The 18,551-nt window shown below is 38.1% G+C and overlaps 1 protein-coding gene across 1 annotated transcript; it reads right to left on the reverse strand.

The window, feature by feature from the left end:
- Positions 1–15,720: 15,720 nt before the first annotated feature.
- On the reverse strand, positions 15,721–18,168 carry LOC148011828 (pentatricopeptide repeat-containing protein At3g09040, mitochondrial-like). The gene has a single exon (XM_087670414.1). The coding sequence runs from the start codon at positions 18,166–18,168 to the stop codon at positions 15,721–15,723; it is 2,448 nt and encodes an 815-aa protein (XP_087526540.1).
- Positions 18,169–18,551: the final 383 nt, after the last annotated feature.

Consider the following 18,551-nt stretch of genomic DNA (forward strand, 5'->3'; position numbering starts at 1 on the left):
ATGGTGCAAGGACCAAGGGATTGCAAAAGTGACCATTACTTGGGAAGGAAGTTGTACGAGGGTGCTCCCACCGACTACCGTACATTGAAAATGAATGAATTATTTAGCTTGAAGCAATCTAGATGAACCTTAGAGACTTATTATTCCATATTTATGTCCCTTTTAAAGTATGCCCTACCCATGGATATCACACAACAAGTGTCAAAGTGTTATCACAAGCTAAACCCTTTATTGGATACTCGTCTTGAAGTAATGCACCCATTTAACCTACAAGATGCATTAATTCAAGCAATGCCCATTATACAAGAACTTCAATCAATAAAGGGCTGCAAGGATATGTCAAGAAGATCCAAGCACAATACCATACTGGGAAAAGGAAGAAGACCAAGACAAGTGCAGTTTGAAACTTCATGCCTACAATTGGCAACAAGGAGTTACCAAGATGTTTCCATTGCAATGAACCCAACCACTTTAAAAGACAATGTCCGGAGTTAGGACAACCAATTTTCCAAGGACAATTTCGTGGCTAGAATCGAGCAATTTCAACCACCAAAGGGAGAGTTTCCGAAATAACCTTCAAGGGAAGGAACAAAGGGTTAGAAGAAGGAGAAGATCCCACTTTAGAAGCGGACATGGAAAGAGCAATGGTACATACTATTATAAAAAAGAAGGACCCTAGTCATCAGTTCTTAGTAATCTAGATACTAGTAACCTACCAAGATAAAACCTTTAAGATTTTGATTGATCATAGAAGCACCCACTAATTTATCTCACAAAAGGGCATAAAGATACTAGGAGTAAACAATAAATTTGAATCTAAATTATTAGTGGAATTGGCAAATGAAAAAAAAGTAATTTCTGCTCAACAAACTAGAAGAGAGGATTTTAACCTAGGAGGCAATCTTTCCAACATGGAGTTCATGTTCATGAATTTAGGAGCTTACGAGTTCTTATTAGGAATGGATTTGGTAATCCCCAATGATGGACAAATTCATTATGAGAAAGGTCAAATCACGTTCCTGGATCAAAAAGAAGAGTTAGTACTCAAGGCAAAGCCGAAAACCTTAGAATTCAACTAGAAAAAGCTTCTCAAATCATGAAGGGGCTAAGAAAAGGACTAATATTGATCAAGGAAAGGAAGTCAATGAAGAGCCATCCTAGCTAAAGGAATATGCAAATGTATTCCCTGAAGAGCTTACAAAACTTCCTCCACCAAGAGAAGTTGATCATGAGATCAAGCTAACACCAGGAGCTCCACCAATAGCAAAGCAACCCTATCATATATCCATTCTAGAAGACATTGAGTTGAAAGAAAAACTCAAAAAACTTTTGAATCAAGGGTACATTAGACTGAGTAATTTACCATGTGGAGCATCGGTGCTATTCCAAAAGAAGAAGGATGGAACCCTCCGTCTTTGCATCGACTACCATGGCCTAAACCAAGTGACGAACAAGAACAAATATCCAATTCCAAGGATAGATGAATTACTTGACCATATTCAAGGTGCAAAAATCTTTTCAAAGATCAACAGGCTATTATCAAATAAGGATCAAAGAAGAGGACATTCCAAAAATTGCATTCAATACAAGGTACAACCATTACGAATTCATTGTAATGTCTTTTGGGTTAACCAATGCACTCGCAACCTTTAAAGATTGATGCAAGATATTTTTTTACCCTATCTTAATGACTTTGTTCTTGTCTTATTTGATGGCATCTTGATCTACTCAAAGAAGAATGAATATTATGAGTCGCAACTCGGAGTTGTTCTTGAAACAATGAGGACACACAAGCTTTATGGCAAGAAGAAAAAATGTGCATTTTGTAAGAGGCAGATTGAGTGCCTTGGGCTTATCGACTCTAACGAAGGGATTGATGTAGATCCTTCTAAGGTTAAAGTTGTACAAAAATGGGCACCCCCAACAACAGTTAAGGAAGTTCAAATTTTCTTAGGCTTGACGGGATGGTACAACATTTTTATCAAGGATTATGCATTGATTTTCACACCCTTAACTAACTTACTCTCAAGAAGCAATCTACCATTGTATGGACTCCCATTGCACAGTCTAGCTTTGAGAAGCTTAAACAGAGTTTAACCATAGCTCCTATCCTAAAACTACCCAACTTGAACCAAGAATTTGAAGTTTTCATTAATGTAAGCTCTCTTGCACTTACATTAGGCTATGTGCTCATGCAAGAAGGCCATTCAGTAGCCTACTCTTCTAGGAAGTTGAAGATTCATGAGAAGAGCTATGATATCCATGATCTAGAGCTACTTACTGTAATTCATGCTCTCAAACTTTGGAAATACTACTTGCTTGGTAGTGAGCTTACCTTAATCATTGACCATAAAAGCCTTAAATGGATCTTCACTCCACCCGATCTAAACATGAGGCAATGATAATGGATTGAAGTCATGCAAGAGTATGACTTCAAGATCAAGTATAGGCCAAGTAAGGAGAATGTTATTGTAGGCACCCTAAGCCCCACAAAGCATTTCTCAATGCCCTTATCTTGGAAGAAACCTCCAAGGCAAGGTCTCTAATAACGATGGTATCAATGCTTAGTAACCCAATCATAGAAATGGCTAAGGAAGAAGCAAGCAAGGACCCAAAGTACCAACTGATGATAAAAGAAGTCATATCCAATGAGACATACCCTAAGTTCAAATTCAAGTATTTGAACTTCTCTACAGAGGGAGGACTTGTCTACTTCAAAACAAAACTTTGCATTCCAAGAAGTCAAGACCTCAAGAAGAAGATACTTTGGGAAGCCCACGATTCTCCTTTCTCAAGACATCTAGGCTATGCAAAGACTCTCAACATGGTAATGAGAAGCTTTTACTGGGAAAAGCTCAACAGAGATGTGCTTAAATGTGTCAGTAAATATCTAAGTTGCCAATGGGTCAAGGCTAAGCATGTCAAAATTCTAGGGAAGCTCCAACTACTTGACATAATATAAATGAAGTGATAATTTATTGGCATAGATTTTGTAATTGGGTTGCCTTGTATCGAAGGAGAATACAATTCAATCATAGTCATCGTAGATATGCTAACTAAGATTTCTCACCTTATGCTAGTTAAAACTAAATACATGGCTTCAAATATTGCAAGGATCTTTACGAAGAAAATTTCTAGCAATTGTGATTCTCTCTTTACTTCTTATTTTTGGAAAAGTTTATTTGAGACTATTGGTACCCAACTTTGTTTCAATACTACCTATCATACCCAAATTGATGGGCAAACTGAATGAGTCAACCAAGTCATTAAATACATACTCAGAGCTTATTGTTGTAGGGAGCCTAAGTGATGGATACAATACTTACCTTTGGTGGATTTTGCTTACAATGCATCCTATCACCAAAGCATCCAAATGACCCCATTCCAAGCTTTGTATGGGCAAGGGTGTCTAGGCCCACAAAACTTTTTAGACCCTATCTTAAAGTTAGATGCTTCGAAGAAGATGTTGGAAGAAATGAATGAGCAAGTTAAGGCTATCAAACAAGATGTCCAAGCTGGCAAGGATTGACAGAAAGCATATACTGATCTAGGAAGATAAGAACGGATCTTTAAGGAAAGAGATGGTTTTCATTCGTGTTCATCCTAAGAAGATTTTTTTATCCTTATAAAAATACAAGAAGCTAAGCCCAAGATATTGTAGACCATATAAAGTTCTCAAATGTCTAGGACTTAATGCTTATAAGCCACAACTTCCTGAACACCTAAAAGTTTACAATGTATTTCATGTTAGTCTTCTAAAGGTTATGTACCCAACCCTGACCATGTTCTTAATGATCAACAAGTTGTAATGCCAAGACAGGGAGTCCTTGACCTTCAACCTGACAATATACTCGATATAAAGGAATGCATCCTCAGAAACATGACCATTAGAGAATATCTTATCCAATGGAAAGTCTAGCATGAGGAGGATGCCACTTTGGTAGACGAGGATACCCTATGTAAACAACATCCCCAATTTCTTTCATAACAAAGGACTAGGGGCTCGGAAAAATCTTAAAAAGATATTTGTCAAATGTAATAAAACTTACACTTGAAATAAGAGCTATTCTACCTTGTCCTTATAATCTTGGATTTCAATGTAGCACCATGAAAACATGAAGAGTCCTATCCTACAATCTTAAAATCCAACCTATCCCCTAACTTCGAGATGAAGACATCTTGATTCCCCTAATAAGGAGGAAAGGATGTGATAGCCTAATACCCTGTGCATGAAGGGGGGCTAAGGGGGGAGGAAAAGCTTAAAGGTATTAAAACATTGAGGATGAAAAAAAGAAGAAAAGAAAACGAAAAGAAGATGACTAATTCACCGCTGACAAATGATCGCACCACTCAGATTGTCAGTCGTCGCCACTCGATCCTATCAGACCTCGTCATCACCATTCTCTGCATTACAAATGAAGCCTCCATGCCACTATTCACCTCAAGTCAATCCAACCTCAAAACGTATCGTGCGAGAGGGAGGGAGTACTCCACAATCGGCCCAGTATCCGAAAGGAAGAGCCAATATTAACATTTGCAAAGGCTACAAAAGCTAGCCTTAGCCTAGCATTAGGCTAATGTTTTTCTACCTGTATGCCAATTGCTACAAGGGGGGAGAGAGAGAGAGAGAGAGAGAGAGAGAGAGAGAGAGGAGAGGAGAACGAGAGTAGGAGAAGAGAAGAAGAGAGGAGGACAGAATAAGAGGAAAAGAGAAGGGAAAAGAAAAGAGAAGAAGAGAGCAGGAGAGTAGAAGAGGTGAAGGGGAAGAGAAGAGAACAAGAGAGGAGGAAAATAGAAAAGGTGAAAGAGAAGAGAAGAGGAGGAAAATAGAGAGAGTAGAGAGGAAGAAGGGAAGAAAAGAGATAAAAAGGAGAGAAGAATAGAGAGGGAGAGAGTGAAAAAAGAGAGGGAGTGAGACAAAGGAGAATGAAGAGATAATATCCATTCACAAAGAGGAAAACCACTCCGACTCGCAAGAATACCACATATCTTTGTATCCTTCGTACTTGAGATGAATCGTGCCTCCCCTAGCAAAGTCTCGAGCTGCAAGGAACTACCAAACCACCTAGAGCTCAAGACTAGAGTTAGTGCCACGCAAACGTCTTTTCACAATTTCCCCAAAGAAGAGATATTTTGGAGCAAGGAGTGCAAGAGCTACCATGTGATTTCAAACGTGATCAATACATCATCACACATGGCACAAGATGAGGTTCCTTTGTAAATTAATACTCCTTTAATACATGGCTAAAAATGTAAGGATAGAACAAGTAAATATTATTAAATTAAAATGGTAGAATTTGAAGTTAGGATAAATTGCATAATCTTGCATGGAGTAAATTATCTTAAGTTTTATATAAATAAATAATAATCTATATAAATCATGTGAGCGTTGGAAAGATAGAAGTTGCATTAAGAATAATTTCTTTTTGCATTTATAAATCATATGAATATAATGGATGGTGAAAATTGTGTCAATGATATTTCTCTTTGTGCTTACAAAATTCTTAATTATTAAGAAATTTTCCCTTTGTACTCATAAACATAGGAGAAAATAACCTAATCTTAATACTTAAGTAAATTAAGATAATTAAAATAGATGATCAAGATTATCGATTAGGAATACTTCTTAAGGAAGAAGAATCCCACTATAAGTTTCCAAAAATTTGATAAATTCCCATAAATTAGGATAATGTCTAGGTTCTCATTGAGGTCAACAACCAATCCTTGGCAAGGATTATGAACAAAATATCACAAACAAAGATCAACAATAACTAAGGAAATGACCTAAGAGAGAAATGTTAATTAAATATTAAAAAGGGGAAAGGTAGAAAATCAAATCCAATGACATTAGGAAAAACCCAAGAGCTAGAAGAGTACTGAGTCGAAAGGGGTTGCCTCCAAGTTAAGATCTTGTTCAATTGCCTCTTTATTTGTTAGGAATATTGCTTGAAAGAATTTGCTTGTGCTTGTAGCAATGCATACAAGTTTGACTCGATGCACTTAGGAAATTGAGTGAAAAATCCTAATATACTAAGTCTACAATAGGATAAAAAGGAAAGTGCACTAAATCTCCCCCAAGGCTAGTTGCAAGTCCCTTTCCAAGGGGAAAATAGATTGCTGCCTTAGAGAGTTTTTGGACTGACCCCAATGGCAAGAGTTCACTTTGTAGGAAGTCATTGGGCAAGAGGAGTCAAGGGTGCCATGGGGGCTTTGGCTAGTAAACTCTTAGGATCCTAGGAACTGCCCAAACTCCTAAGTGACTTGAGATGGGTTTCTTGAGGCCCTAGTACTAGCTAGGAGCAAAAATCTCAAAGAAATAATGGCATTTGCATTGTTCTTTCGTTATGGACAGAAGGTGAACACTTATATAAGAAATTTTTATTAAATAAAAAAGTTGTCTTTCAAAGGTTTGTTTTCATTGTTTGTGTGTTGTGATTTTAAATTATATAAACAAACACTGTGATTTAAAGAATTAATTAAGAAAGTTGATTTTATATGTACAACTTAAATATGTTAGGTAAGTAAATAACTAAAACTATCCAATCGAGGAAAGCAAGAGGACGTAATCCTTGATGGATCCACCTTAAGGCAAGATAGTCTTGGTAAGCCAAGAGCTTCTCATAAATTCATTACGTTAGAATATAGAAAAATTTGACCCTAGAATCAACTAAGACCTTGCCTCCGTATCATTTTAGAGAAACGGAGTGAGACTTTGTCTTATGGGCAGAGGGGTCAACATAATCATACTCCCCCTCGTTTCTCACTCTCCTTGAGCCAAGTGTGATATGAGTCGGCTTGAGCAATCTACCACAAGCAGTTGCTCGAAGACCACGCTAGCTAATTCCAAACCGAAGACCTTAGCTTTCTTAGAAACCAAAATTTAGGTTGTTTCTAGTGGGGACGATCAAGACCTTCCATTGCAAAGTGGACTCAGAGAGCCTAGGTAGCAAATCTTGTGTTATTCGAAAGAGTATTGAGTGGGGTTGCCTAGAAAAATCATCTCAATGGACCACTAAATTATATCACCAAGGACATTTCAAGTGAGTATGTTACAAGCGAGAAGCTTGATAAGAATAATTATCATGCATGGAAGTTTAGGGTAACAAATTTCTTGAAGAGTAAAGATGTTTGGAATAACATTGAAGGAGACATGGCAATAGCACTTGAAGTTTCTACATGAAATGCTACTGCAAAACAGATAAAGGCTAAGAAAGATTGGGAGTGGACATAGAGTAAAGTCATGCATTGGTTGTCTGTCAATGTCACAGATAGCATGATGGACTATTTGTAGGAATTTGAAACCCCCACTATTGCATGGAAGAATTTTACAAGGTTGTTTGAAGTAAATACAAAGGCCATAAAGTTATAGCTCAAGTCAGAGCTGAATCAAGTAAAAAGAGGGAACCTATATTAATGACTAGGCCTTGAAGATCAAGAGTATTTTGGAAGCTCTTGGATCTACCAGTGGTAGTTGATGATGATGATGTTGTGCATACATGCTTAGATGGACTTTGAGATAAATACAAGAGCTTTTGGTCATATTGGCTTGGATTCCTCTTCTTTTCAAAGAAAAAACAAGTCTGAACATGTGTTTTACTCTACTAACTAAGTTAGACATCATGGTAGAGGCCAAGGTGGTGGTCATGGTCAAGGTTATGATATACAACAAAATAGAGGAGGACAGTTCCAAGGAAGGTGGAGTCAAAGAGGGAAGGTTGTAGATTCTAATAGAAAACAAAATTTTGGTGGTAGCAAAGAGTGTTGGCATTGTGGTCAAAATGACCACATTTTCAAAATTTACTTCAAAAAGAAGGCTCAAAATAGAAATGGAAAAAATCAACAATGTAATTATGTATCCAGTGTAGCAAAAACAGTGATGAGAGAAGTGAACTATTGTTTATTATGCATCACTTTAGAAATATTGATTATTGATGGTTCATGAAAGAATGATGTATGGTATGTAGATTTAGGTATCTCTAACCACATGACTTCTCATGGAGAGTGGTTTAGAGAGATGCGTAGTCTAGAATCTCCGAGCAATGGAGAGATAGGGGATGATATAGCTCACCCCATTACTCATGTTGAAAATGTTTCTTTGAGTGTGCAAGATAGCAAAACTATGTACATGGTTAATGTCTTACATGTATCAAATATTATAAAAACGTTGAATTTTGTTGATCAAATGGTAGAACATGGATTTCAAGTTTGGTTCACATTTGATGGTTTTTATGTAGAAGATCTCAAAAATGATTATAGGTTTATTACAAAAGAGAAACATGTTGGTACATTATTTACTCTTAATATAAGTTTACCTAAAATGGATGTTGTCATCTTTGCACAAGGTTCAAGTGTTGTGGCTAATATTGAAATTTGGCATAAGAGAATTGGTCATATGAATGTGCAGCAACTGAGAGACACATAGTCAAAACAGATCGTGCATGGCTTGCCCAAGTTTAGGGTTAATGGGATGCATCAAGTATGTGAAGCATATCAATTTAGAAAGCAAGAAGGGTGTGCATTTTCACATGAAAAGCATATTTGCAAGAAACCACTTGAATTGATACATTTTGATATGTGGGATCCTACAAAGATTGCAACTTTGAGTGGTTGTAGATATTATATTTCATCATACTTGCTAATCATACTCACAAAGTATAAGTTTACTTTGTACTTGAGAAAAGTGAGGTATTCACTCACTCCAAAAATTTTAAGGCTTTGGTTGAGAAGGAGATATGGTTACATATTAAATGCCTTAAGGTAAAATGAAGGGGGAGAATATATCTCCAATGAGTTTTCTAATTTTTTATGAAAAAATGGTATACAAAGGTAATATATATATATAGATATACTCCATAGCAAAATGGAGTTGCTAAGCAAAAAAATAGGCATATTGCAAAGGTAAGTCATGCGCATATGTTAGAAAGAAACTTGTATCATTACTATTAGACTGAACTAGTTGCTACTGGTATATACATTATGAATAGGACACCCACTACTTCTATACATGGTAATGATACCTAAAGAGAAGTTTATGAGTAGAAAGCCAAATCTATCCCATCTGAAAGTATTTGGATGTATTTCTTATGTGCATATTCTTGATGAGTTGCACAATAAATTGAATCCCAAAGTAGAGAAATGTATATTTGTTGGATATCCTCTTAAAGCAAAAGGGATATAGATGTTATAACCATGTTACACATAAGCTAAGAGTTAGCAGGGATGTTGTATTTAATAAAATGAGTAGCTAGTATAGTAATGTGGAGAATACAGTTGGGGTTGATGAGCATGAGAGTATGGCTATGTAGAAAACAAGTCGGCAGTCATAGACATTGAGTGGGCCACAAGAGTCTCCTAGTCATGATTCTGTTGATAGACCTTAGAGTAGTAGATTGAGATTACAAGTTACTCTACCAAGTATATCACATATATCAAGAAAATATATAAACATTATATTAGGTATTTTGAAAATTCTCATATAGTTTAAAAATTTCCAATATAGTTAATATTTGGCCACATAATCAAATCTTGTCCCCTTACTTGAAAGTGGAGTCTATCCTAATTACTATATAGGCTGTCATTCCAAGTCCCACTTTGAAGCATGGATTAAGATTTAGCCACATGGCCAAATCTTTACCCCATATTTGAAAGTGTGACTTGGGAGATTCTTAAATTCTCTAATATGGTGTTTAAAGAGAAAGTTGGGGACTCACCTATTGTGACAAATGTATCATCAAGTTTCTCTCATGTTGATGCTAATTCAAATGGCTCTGAGCAAAGCTTGGGTGAGGAGTTTGTTATAATGTACAAACACCTGGTGTGTGGAAGGCACAAGAGAATGCTAGCACAAGGTAGTGATCCGGATCTATGCAAGTCAAGTACATTGAGAAAGCCAACACAATGATTAATACATGGTAGCTATATAGCTCATCACTATGTATACATGGCTAAGGTTGCTAAGGTTGTGCAGAATGTGGAACTGACTTGTTTCGAGGATGCAGTGGATAATAAGTACTGGATCATGCTATGGATTTAAAAATGGTTGCACTTATGGATAATGATACATGGAAGTTAGTACCCTTACCTGAAGGCAAGAAAACTATTGGCTATAGATGGTTTTACAAGGTCACTAGTTGTCAAAGGGTATGCATAGACTCATGGTATTGATTATGAGGAGACCTTTGCTCTAATGGATAAAATTGCCACTATAAGGCACGTCATAGGAATGGCTACATCAAAAGGTTGGATCATGCATCAAATGGATATTAAGAATGCCTTCTTGCAGAGAGAATCGCCAGAGGAAGTTTATCTAGAGGATCATGTGCCTTGTTATGTGAATGAGAATCATCCAGATTGTGTATATAAGTTTCATAAAGCCTTATATGGACTAAAGCAAGCACCTAGAGCATGGCACGATAGAATTGCAAGATACATTGTCAGCTTTGGATTTCGTAGAGAACATGCTAATCATTCACTCTATGTATGTGAGAATGATGCATATATTGTGGTCATTACTATATATGTGGATGTTTTTATCATTATGGATGAAAACGAGACAGAGATTGACAATGTGAATGGTCTTCTCAAGACTGAATTTAAAATGAAGGATTTGGGAGAGATGCACTATTTTTTCGGCATAGAGATAATCTGAACTCCAGATAAAGATTGAATTTAAAATGAAGGATTTGGGAGAGCTGCACTATTTTCTCGGCATAGAGATAAAATTTGAACTCCAAAGAATATATGGTTCTCACAGAGATACTATGCATTGGATATGTTGAAGAAGTATGGTATGGCTAATTACAAGCCTATTTCTATACCTTTGGATGTTAATACTAAGCTTAGTGCACATGAGGGTGACTTGATTGAGGATATCACTATGTATGGAAAGATTGTGGGTAGTCATATCTATTTGATGATTACTACGCCATACCTAAACTACATTGTTTGGAGAGTTTGTTTATACAGCTTCCATGGAAGCCACATTTGGATGCAGTGCAATGCACATTGTGATATGTCAAGTCTACATTGGATTGTGCCTTATTCTACAGTGCAGGTGTACCATTAGATTTACATGGTTACACAAATGTAGATTGGATTGGTAGTATTTTAGACAAAAGATCTACAATTGGTTTTATGTTTTCCTTTGACAGTGGTGATGTTACTTGGAGCAGTAAGAAGCAAACGACAATTGCCTTGTGCAGTCCAGAGTCAGAGTACAGAGGTGTTGTAGTTGCAACATGTGAGGTAGCTTGGTTACACAAACTACTTTGGTGATTTGGGGATCCGTGTGGATAAGAAGGTTATTATCTACTGTGATAACCTTAGTACCATTCAATTGGCTAGGAACCCAATGTATTATGGGCAGACCAAACACAAAGGTCCATTATCATTTCATTCAAGAGCAGGTTCTGGTAAGTGATATTGACTTGGTTTATATCAGCACAAAGGATCAAGCTACAAACATTTTCACCAAGGCCTTGGGAGCTAAGAAGCTTCAACACTTCAAGACAATGCTTGGAGGTTACGAGCTCATCCTAAGCTCTAGGAGGAGTATTGAGATGTCGAGCTCTACATGAGTTGCCATCCACTATGTGCCTTGGTGATGTAGCACGATATTATTCACAAGTATGTTAGGTGACCAACATGAGGATATACCAATGATTCTACAGTTGGACTACACCCACATAGTTCATACTTAGTTACGGCACATTCATTGTATCACCTCTTCTTTCTTAGCGTGTTCACATTTAGTGACCATATGTACGTACATTATGGTACTTTCATACTAGTGTTTTATCATGTTTTGGACTTAGTTCTTTTGAGTGGAAGAAGAAGAAAGAAGAAAAAGAAGATTTCAACCCTATCTCTTTGTGTGCTCAAGTCTCCATTGCTTTTGTATGTGTACTCTTAGTCTCTTCACCTCTCTTTCCTCTTGTCTATTTTCATTATCGAATCCACTAATTTATCGATGAAGACTTTATTTAATGGTTGGACAAGACCATTTACTCAATCCTTGAAAGTAACTTTGCATGTCTATGAGCATGCTTGGTGTCATGTTCACACATGGTATGGTTAAGAGCGCTAAGTTCTCCTTGTAATTGAGGCTCTTCAAGGAGCTCTTAGGGTGTATTTTTCATTATAGAATCTCTTATTTGTTGAGCATACTCATCCTAGGTCTTATTCTTACACTTATGACTTGCCATGATAGTGTAGTCCTATAAGACCTTTTGCCAATAAATCAACTATAACTTGAGCTAGAAAACTACAATTGCCAGAATTTTTGGCTCAAATCAAAGCCAACAGCACCCTCTTTGATATTAGCACTAGCAGATTATGATAAATTTAAATCAAAAAAATCTATGATCCAATCTCTGTGGCTATACTATTCAATCCTACACCTTATTTCAACTTGTAGGTGGCCTATTTCCACTTGTGTGACCAAGATTAATGTACCTAGAGGCTATCAAACCTTGTGGGAAGCTAGGTAGGACCTATGGTCAACCTATAGTATCTGTACGTGTAATCTTCATGAGCATTTGAATCTTCAATCCTCCATGCGCGGTACTTATGTGAGGGATAAAATGGTGAGACACGCTCCCTACACGGACTCCGAATCACCAAAAGGTAAAAAAAGTTTTTCTAGGGTCAATTTGTTGCACGCCCTTGGGATCTTAGGTAGCAAGGGAGAGTCAACTCTCTTTTGTCCCACTATCTCCCCCACTATCAACCTTTTTCCTCGGTGGAAATCTTAACATGGTGGTGACATGCTACTCTAACCAATCAGCATGATATGCATTGCTTGAAGGAATCATTCATCTCATTCTATGTGATGTAATTAAATGGAATTGGAATCCACAAAGTGAGTAGGCAAAGGATTTTACTATGCAATAACTTACTGCTTGACTTACCCTTTACAATGGATTCTTATTTATTTTTGCCATGTATCAAACAAACATCGACAAAACATAAAATTAGAGTGATGAATCCAACCAACAGTTCACTCTTAAACAAGAGACAAGAGGTTTAATGCAATGCTATAGTCCTAAACAAGCTTTTAATTCACTATTTTAATAAAGAATGGTTTGATCCTATCAATGAATCTCTTAATCAAGTGGATGAAGGTCAACAATTGAATGGCTAAGAGAGATCAAGAATTGATTGAAAGTAACTCTTGCATTACTTAAGAATTGGATGCTCCCCAATGCTACTTGAATGTACTTCCGATTGCTCAATGTTGATCTAATAGCCTTCAATCCTTGCTCCTTGAATACTTGGAAGTGATCTTGAAGCATCAATGACCTAAGATTGAAGCTTAATCCTACTTGCCCCAAATCTTGGCTCAAAAATGGACTCCATACCTCAACAATGCTCCATTTGTACCCCTAAATTATGTAAAATCCACAACATTGATCTAATAGCCTTCAATCCTTGCTCCTTGAATACTTGGAAGTGATCTTGAAGCATCAATGACCTAAGATTGAAGCTTAATCCTACTTGCCCCAAATCTTGGCTCAAAAATGGACTCCATAGCTCAATAATGCTCCATTTGTATCCCTAATGCTCCAATATTGACAATGAAAAAGTAAAATCATGTAAAATCCCTTTGAATCAAAAGCTTTAGCTCTCATTAAGCTTCAAAAATCAAGAACCTCATGCTTGATGAATCCCCAAATTTCTCCTCCATGCAACTTGAAAGGTTGAAGGAAACTTCAATGATTCCAATCTTTGATAAATCTTGAAAGATTCTTATTGTAAATAGACTCCAAAGATAAAATAGACTAACAATCCCTTAAATTTAAGAAGCTTTGTAAATAGACTTCAAAGATAAAATAGACTAACAATCCCTTAAATTTAAGAAGCTTTGTCAAAGCTTTAATGATTGCCCGTGGATTGTACCCATTAGGAGTTGGGAAAGAAAAAGAATGCTCAAATGGTTGAAAGAGAGCTCTAGGATGAAATTTCAAAGCCCTAAGTGAACATCAATGCTCATTCCCTAGAGAAAAGAAAGATGAAAGAAATTCTCCATAGAAGCTTCAAGCAAGTTTGGAAAAAGAATAAAAAAGTTATACTCTAAAAAATAACTAAGATTTTAGTCTTCTCTAAGTCTAGTTACCTCTTCTTTTATAAATTTACCTTCAAAATGGTCTGTAATTGATACACCCCTACTATTTTGGCCATGGTTTGGCTAAATCTCCTCTAGATCTTTGTCAGAGCTCCAAGACTAGCTTGTGCTCCATGCAAAATGCCTACAAGTACCTGCATGTGGCTCTTGTACTTGCTACCTGAGATTTAACGATGAAAATTTAAAAAAATATCTAAATTTTGAGAAAATCAAATGGATAAAGAGCTTATGCTCTAATACCACTTGTAAAGAAATGAACCAAGACAATAAATAAATAAATATGACTGCAAAAGAAAAAGAGGAGTGCAAAGGAGAGAGACTACAAGGAGAGAGAGATTGAAAGTAGAGAGAGAAAGATACGATGAGAGAAAAGGAATCCATAAAAACTGAGAGAAAGATGAAGACGAAAAAACTTTTGTATTAATCTGAATTGTGAAAAATTAAAGTCTCTTAAACCTCATACCAAACAGTGTAACTAGTATTTTCCCACATTATTATTCCCAATTTCTTACACTACCATTTCTTTACAACTCCAACTACATGCAGGGTTTGAACGGGGACATCACCCTAGTTGAATATCTGGCCCCTTGTACTTCAATGGCAACGCAAACCCTAGTTGAATATCTGGCCCCTTGTACTTCAATGGCAACAGAAACCCTCATACATCTGGACATCACAAAGGGAATGCAACCAGTTGAGGTAGTCATTGCCTTCAATAGCATATACTAACTTCCAGCATCATGTCCAAAGCCGGATGCCTTCTAAAACTGTTGCTAGACATGATTTTCCAATCTTGAGGCTTTACATTTACCATGTTTATTCCATTCTTCTCCTTCATGATGCAGGATCACATCAATCTGGGTGGGGACTGTCACATTTGCTAACCCACAAGGTCTCTGTGACAGGCTTCCTTGACAGTTCTTACAAACAGCAACCCTAGCACTCGCAACCAAAGGGCTCTTCCTGCACAAACTCATTCTATTCTTCTGATGAAGCTGTCTCAAAGTGGTGCAATGATAGGAAGGATTTTACACTTGTGTATCTTCAGGCACCAAAGAGTTTTGTTGGAGGTGGCAAAGGAAAATCTGCAGTCCTCAGGAATTTGGATAACATCCAGATGTCTTGAATTGTAAGAAGACACTGTTCTAATGCATACAATCAGGATAAATCAACCATCAATCTAGATGCCCAAAAAGACCAGTATATGTAAATTTAGCCCTCCAATTCAATAACATGACACCCAGATCATGTACTTGTGCAAGTGGTTGTACAAGTGTGACATGCTCAAAAACACCAATGGATCCCATGATGTTAGAATCCCATTGATTTCTAGAAAACTCTTAAACACTCCAATATATTCTACAAGAGATTCATTGTCATATCAAACTTTTGGGGCTATTAAGCCTCCATGAACTGTATACTGTACAGGTTGTAGTCAGTTCTCACAGGGCATAAGACAATCCAAAGAGCACTAGTGGATAATTGACAAGAATGCACTTTGCAAAACCACCCGCATATAAAAATTTTAATGAATGTACAAACCGTTACCATCAACAATCCCATATGCCAGTAAGAGCATGTATGTTTCTTTCCACCTCTCATGAGACCAAGTCTACTCTTGGCACAAAACCTTCACACCTGATACACAAAAACCAGGTTTCTAAATGCAATGATGCTATGTGCTTGCTTTGATTTTGACCCACAACAAAATCATATACCTTTTCATTCACCTCCAAAGATGCAACTGCAGCCTTCTTCTTTGCCCCTGCATCTTTCCTCATAATCTCTAGCTGGTTTGCATCAACACTCCTGCCTGCAGTGGTATAAATATCTGCCAGCAGTAAATATGCAGCAGCATCTTGTTGACTCAACTGTAGAAGCTGCCCAAAGCATGTTTGTCCTTGTTCCACTTTGCCATAAACTTTACAAGCAGTCAGCAAAGCCCTCAAACTTTCATTTGGTGGAAAACATTGCATGGCCTCCGCAAACCTCTCTGCCTCATGAACTTGTCCTGATCGTGCAAGAAGATCAACCATGCATGTTAAGTGATCTAACATAGGTTCAATATTATGTTTTTCTCTCATCACCTTGAAAAATTCCTGGCCCTTTGCTATTAGGCTGGCATGGCTGCAAACAGCAAGGAGACAGATAAATGTAATAGCATCTGGCTTCACATGTTGTGCTTGCATTTCTTCATAACATTGTACAGCCATCCTGCTCTCATGATTCTCACCATAAACTTTTATCATGGCATTCCATGACACAACATCTCTAATGGGCAACTTATCGAAAACTTCCCGCCCTTCTGCAACTGAGCCACACTTTCCATACATATCTATTAGCATGTTGCCAACCACGATATCTTTCTCTAGTCCTGATTTCCTGATTTCATCATGTACTTCTCGACCTGTTTCTAAGGCTCCTAAAGCCCCACAAGATTTTAGACAGCAAATAAATATGCGAGCATCTAAAGGTACGCTCCCTTGTTGCATCTCTCCAAAACATTTTAAAACTTCCTCATCAAAACCATAATCAGCATATCCTGACATAAGTGATGCCCAGGATGCTGCATCTCGGACTGGTAGTCTGTCAAACACAGCCTTTGCTTCCAGAAGAAAGCCACACTTGGCATACATATCCACTAAGGTAGTACCCAAGTAAAGCTCTGTTTCCAGACCCCTAATGGCTGCTTTGGCATGGAACTTCTGACCACTACAAATAGCTCCTGTACTCCCACAAGCTTTCAAACCACAGGCAAACAGATTAACGTCAGGAGAGACTCGTTCAAGCTCTAGCAGTTCAAAATATTTTAGGGCTTCGTGACTAAGCCCCACTTTAACATATCCTAAAATCATTGCCGTCCAAGCAACAACATCTCGATTTAGCATTTGATCAAACAGATGCAGTGCTTCTGCAGACAATCCACATTTGGCATACATGTCCACTAGTGCAGTGCTCAAAAAAGAATCATTCTCAGTACCCATCTTGGTTGTTTCAGCATGTATCAATTGCCCTGTTTCAAGAGCTCCTATGGTGCTACAAGCTTTTAAGCAGCAAATGAATGTCAGAGGATCAGGAAGCTTGCCCTCCAGCTGCATTTCATTCAGGCAAATCAATGCTTCCTTACAGAACCCATGGTCAGCATATCCTGCAGTCAAAGCATTCCATGCAAAGACATCTCGACCAGGAAGCTTGCCAAATAGTTGGCGTGCTTCTGCAAGCAAGCCACACTTTGCATACATATCCACCAATGTTGTTCCTATAAAAGAATCACAGTCCAGCCCCTTTTTTATGACATCAGCCAGTATACTTTCACCCCTCTGTATGTCTTTCGTTCTAATACAAGCTTTAAGGAGGGCGACATATGTATAGCTATATTGATGGTCTTCTTGTGAGGCACCCACTGCGTCACTAGCTTCTCCATATGCTGGAGCATGTGCAGCTACATGATCAATCTTCATCTGTTGAAAACAACTGATAGCCTCCTCCCCGTGACCATATTCAGAGTATGCAGATATAAGGACATTCCAGGATACTTCATCACGGGCAGGAAGCTTCTCAAATGTGTGTTGTGCTTCCATGAGGCAACCACACTTGCCGTACATATCGACAATAGTATTGCCGATGAAGTGATCCTCATCCAGACCCGCAACGACGGTATCTGTGTGCATAATCCGGCCCCTTTCGACATCTTTGAGCCTGCCGCAGGCCGTCAGAAGGCCCAAGGTCATGTGACGGCTGGGCCGTACAGAATCTTCCTGCATTTCGTGATACAGGGAGAAGGCGTGTTGCAGGTCGCCGAGGCCAGTATATCCGGAGGCGAGGGCGGTCCAGGAGTGCTCGTTGCGGCAGGCGAGCCGGTCGAAGACATGCTGCGCATCGGGCAAGCTCCCGCAGACGACCAGCGCGGGCACGAGGTAGTTGCCAAGGACTCCGTGAGTCTCCAGATCTCGCTCGCACAGGAAGGCGTGCAGGAGCCTGACATGGAGGTGATCCTTCTCCTGCCTGCATTTCTGGAACAGACATATGAGGTTCTGCAGGGACATGAGCTGGCCCCCTCAATTTTTGAAGGGTAGAATTTCATTTTGAAGGGTAATTTCACAGCAGCACTTTGTGATTAGTTCTAGGCTCTAAGAGCTAAGACACTCACAGCAGCACTTTGTGATTAGTTCTAGTCTCTAAGAGCTAAGACACTCGCAGGCCAGTTGAGCTGCGCAAGTCTATATTGATCATGGAAACAGTTTGTGTGGCCTATTAACATGACCTAACCTGACTTCATCTCCTATAAAAACAGGATGTGTCTCAGTGAACAAAGTAGCTTCGACAATAGAAATCGTTCAATTAACTAGCACAAGTAGCGTTGAGGTGTTCATCAACGATTGGCAACGCAGCATTCCGAGCTCAAAATAGATCTCCTCCTAGCTTCTCT

Source organism: Lygodium microphyllum, chromosome 28 (assembly GCF_053477565.2).
Source record: "Lygodium microphyllum isolate KBCC chromosome 28, Lygodium_microphyllum_v1.1.10, whole genome shotgun sequence".
Classification (NCBI taxonomy): domain Eukaryota; kingdom Viridiplantae; phylum Streptophyta; class Polypodiopsida; order Schizaeales; family Lygodiaceae; genus Lygodium; species Lygodium microphyllum.

Coding starts and splice junctions, on each gene's coding strand:
- LOC148011828 (XM_087670414.1), bottom strand. CDS start 18,168: ATGTCCCTGCAGAACCTCATATGTCTGTTCCAGAAATGCAGGCAGGAG.